Raw genomic sequence first — 3,285 nt, forward strand, 5'->3', positions numbered from 1 at the left:
TTTCTTTAGCCATTACCCCCGTCATGGTCATTCTCTCACTCTCTCTGCATTCATAAATATTTAGTTATCTGTGTCATCTTGCAAATGACATGGTTAAGATGAGTCCAAGAAAGTACCGGTTTGTTACCTTCGGCAGTGGAAGGATAAGAATGTGGTCTCTCTCCTTGACTGATCAATGAAGCCCTAGGTTGTAACTGGCTGCACCATTTCCTTTTCTGCTCTCACTTCATAAGACAATACTGACTTAGCTTTCTAAATCCAGGAAAAGGATGCAGCTTCAAATACAAATAAGGAATCTAACTTTGATGGAGGAATGGGGCTTAATCTGTACTACTGTCCATAACGTTCTCTACAGGCAACTTACAGACCAGCACTATGACTTAGCAGTTCTATTTTAGAATTTGTTATGAATTTGCAAGTTTCAGGCATGACTCTATTAGCACTTCAGTACTTACTTGCTGCTGAAGTTTTATGGACAAGATCTACTGCCTACAAAATGTACAGCTGCAATAATTCACTAGTGGAATTTGACTTTGTATTCCAAACTACAGAAATAAAACATTATATGACAAAAAAGAAATCTTAAAAAAGATGTGTTTTTCTTCTCAGTTAACTAGGAACATAAAACCACAAATATATATATATATATATATATATATGCATGTGTGCTTCAACTCAAGACATAGGCCAGACATGAAAAGTTTTAGGTCAAACATTTTAGCTGCCAGAATAATCATTTTAAGCATACAAACATAGGAGGGCATGGCTGGGGAGAAAAGCAACGGTCATACATGTGGCATAAATGCTCACTTAGAATTTGTGGGTTTTCATTCTTTTGCAGTTTGCCAGAGTTTGATATCCTCAGTGTGAAATATGGCATCCAAGACAAAGCAGACAAAACAAGACACCATGAGTGCCGGCAGAAATGAGCAAGGAGTAAGAACCAAGGATGGAGATACAACCAAAGGAATAAGTGACATGGAAACACATGACAAAGAGAGGAAATTGTACTTGCAGAAGGAATACAAGATTCTCACTAGGCATATGAACACATACATGGGAAGAGTGGTACATTTCCTGCAGGAAAATAAATTCCTAGAAAAGGAAGCCAAACGGAATCAGGAAGAGAGCAATGCTTACCTCTCTTACATAAGAAAACACAGCCAGAAGTGCCAGAATCTAATAATAACATTAAATGACCAGAATCACACTGATCTGTCTGAAGTCTGGATGCAAAAAGAGAAGCTAATCTCACAGTATACAGAAAAAGAGAAGGAGGTAAGGAGCGCTCTGATGGATATGGAGACAAAGTACTCTCTTGTGAATGAGGAGGTTGAAGACCTGCAGCCTTTTAAATACTCATCTCTTCAGCTGGAACAGACAAAAAAGATTAAAGAGCTAGAGAAGAAACTGTTGGCCACAAAGATACAGTACTCAGACGAAATGCACAAAATCAAGAGATTTCTGCAGGCCAAGTCTGACTGTGAGACAGACTTTCATCAGAAGATCCAGGTTCTCACCAAGAGAGCAGAAGAAGCAGCGATGCAATCTCTAATTCAGCACATCACACAAGTAAAAGCAGAGAATTGGCATCTGCGCCAGGAATTGCTCAGACTCATCCAATACTCCAAAATCCTTAAAGAAACCAAAGTTCAACTGAGAGAGCAGCAGCAGCAGCTTCTTTGGGAGAACCAATACACCCAGGACATGGCACGCCGGCGGCCGTGGTCACACCAGCATGAGGCACATGATGCAAACGCTGAAACCTACAGCCCTCACAGCCCCTTCAGATGTGTCCATTATCCAAAAACCATCTCTCCCCTCCTCATAAATGCCAGTGTATCAGTAGACATATCTGGACTGTCAGCTGCTGCCAGCATTAGTTCGGTAACAGAGGATACAGAAGTGACTGTTCTGTAGGTGGATGAAAGGGTTGATTTCCATAGCTCATGCTCAGCATGCAACCCAGACAACAGATCTTAAAAGTAACCACAGCTTTAACTTTCATGACATCTGTATTAAGGCATTTGAATGGCATGTCCCAAAATAAACAATAACATTTTCTCTTTGAGATCAGACTTTGATGTTTCATTCATTAGTAATTTTCCATGGGTAAATTATCTTCTTAGACAGAGTGAGGTATTCTCTGTTTACTGCACACTACATCTACTGATACCACAGTATGAACCAATGTAGGCCAGCTCTTACTTTCAGCAACATTCATTTTGCAAAATTTCCACATGGCAAAGACTTTACTTTCTGCTAGCCTCCAAAGGAGAGAAAATAAATATGCAAGCAACCAAATCCTTTAAACAATATAAGCAGTTGAGGCACCGGGCCCTTGGTCATAACTACCAATAAAATATATTCACTGAATATATTCGTATCAATTTTTACTTTCTTCTCATTCTTTTCTTGTTTTAGTGTTTTACTTGAGAAGCAAGAATTAAAGAAAGAGTTGTGCTTCTAATACACTGCAGCTACTTTCACCTTCCAAGTTGAACACTTCTGGATTTCAATTACCTCATCAACAATGACACCAGAATTCTCCCTTACTGTAAGTTTTAACATTCCCGTGGGGATATTTTAAATAGAAGCAAACCTTAGCTGAGATTGGAAGAGACCTCAAAGGAAGGTCAACCAGAGCAGGGCCACTTTCAGTGGCTTTTGAGCATCTCCAAGAACAGACTCCACAGCCTCTTCATGCAGCCTGGTACAGTGTTTGACTACACAGTAAAAAAAAAGTTTTTTCTTAAATTTAAATGGAATTTCAATTCCATCACAAATTTCCATTTCAGAAGAGTCAGGGTCTTTCCCCTGCTCCACCTGATATTTAAACACATTAGTAAGATCCCCTGAGCTTTCTCCAGACTAAACAATCCCAGCTCTCAGCCTCTCCCTGTATCACAGATGCTCCAAAACTTAATCATCTTTGTGGCCACAATCCTGTGTGTTCCATGTCTGTCTTATACTGGGGAACCCAGGACCCTATAAGATACTCTAGGGAAGGTGTCTCCGTGAGAAGGGAAGGACCACCTCCCTCAGTCGGCTGGAAACGCTCTTCCTAGTGCAGCCCAAGGCGATGTTCACCACCTTTGCTGCAAGAGCACATTTGCTGGCTCACAGTCAACCTGGTGCCCACGAGGAGCTCCAGCTCCTTTCCTGGCAGGCTTCTAGCCCAAGAGTCACCAGCCTGTACTGCTGCACGGGATTGTTCCTCCCCTTGTGCAGGGCTCTGCGCTTTCTAGTGATGAAGTTCACAAGGCTCCTGTTGGTCCATTTTGC

General features: G+C 41.2%; 1 protein-coding gene across 1 annotated transcript; it reads left to right on the forward strand.

Moving 5' to 3' along the window:
- Positions 1-674: 674 nt before the first annotated feature.
- On the forward strand, positions 675-2,401 carry CCDC166 (coiled-coil domain containing 166). The gene has a single exon (XM_026842794.1). It carries the CDS (start codon positions 874-876, stop codon positions 1,918-1,920), a length of 1,047 nt encoding a protein of 348 aa, XP_026698595.1. The 5' UTR covers positions 675-873; the 3' UTR covers positions 1,921-2,401.
- Positions 2,402-3,285: the final 884 nt, after the last annotated feature.

This window comes from Athene cunicularia, assembly GCF_003259725.1.
Source record: "Athene cunicularia isolate RWA chromosome 2 unlocalized genomic scaffold, athCun1 chr2_part1, whole genome shotgun sequence".
Taxonomy (NCBI): Eukaryota; Metazoa; Chordata; class Aves; order Strigiformes; family Strigidae; genus Athene; species Athene cunicularia.

Coding starts and splice junctions, on each gene's coding strand:
- CCDC166 (XM_026842794.1), top strand. CDS start 874: ATGGCATCCAAGACAAAGCAGACAAAACAAGACACCATGAGTGCCGGC.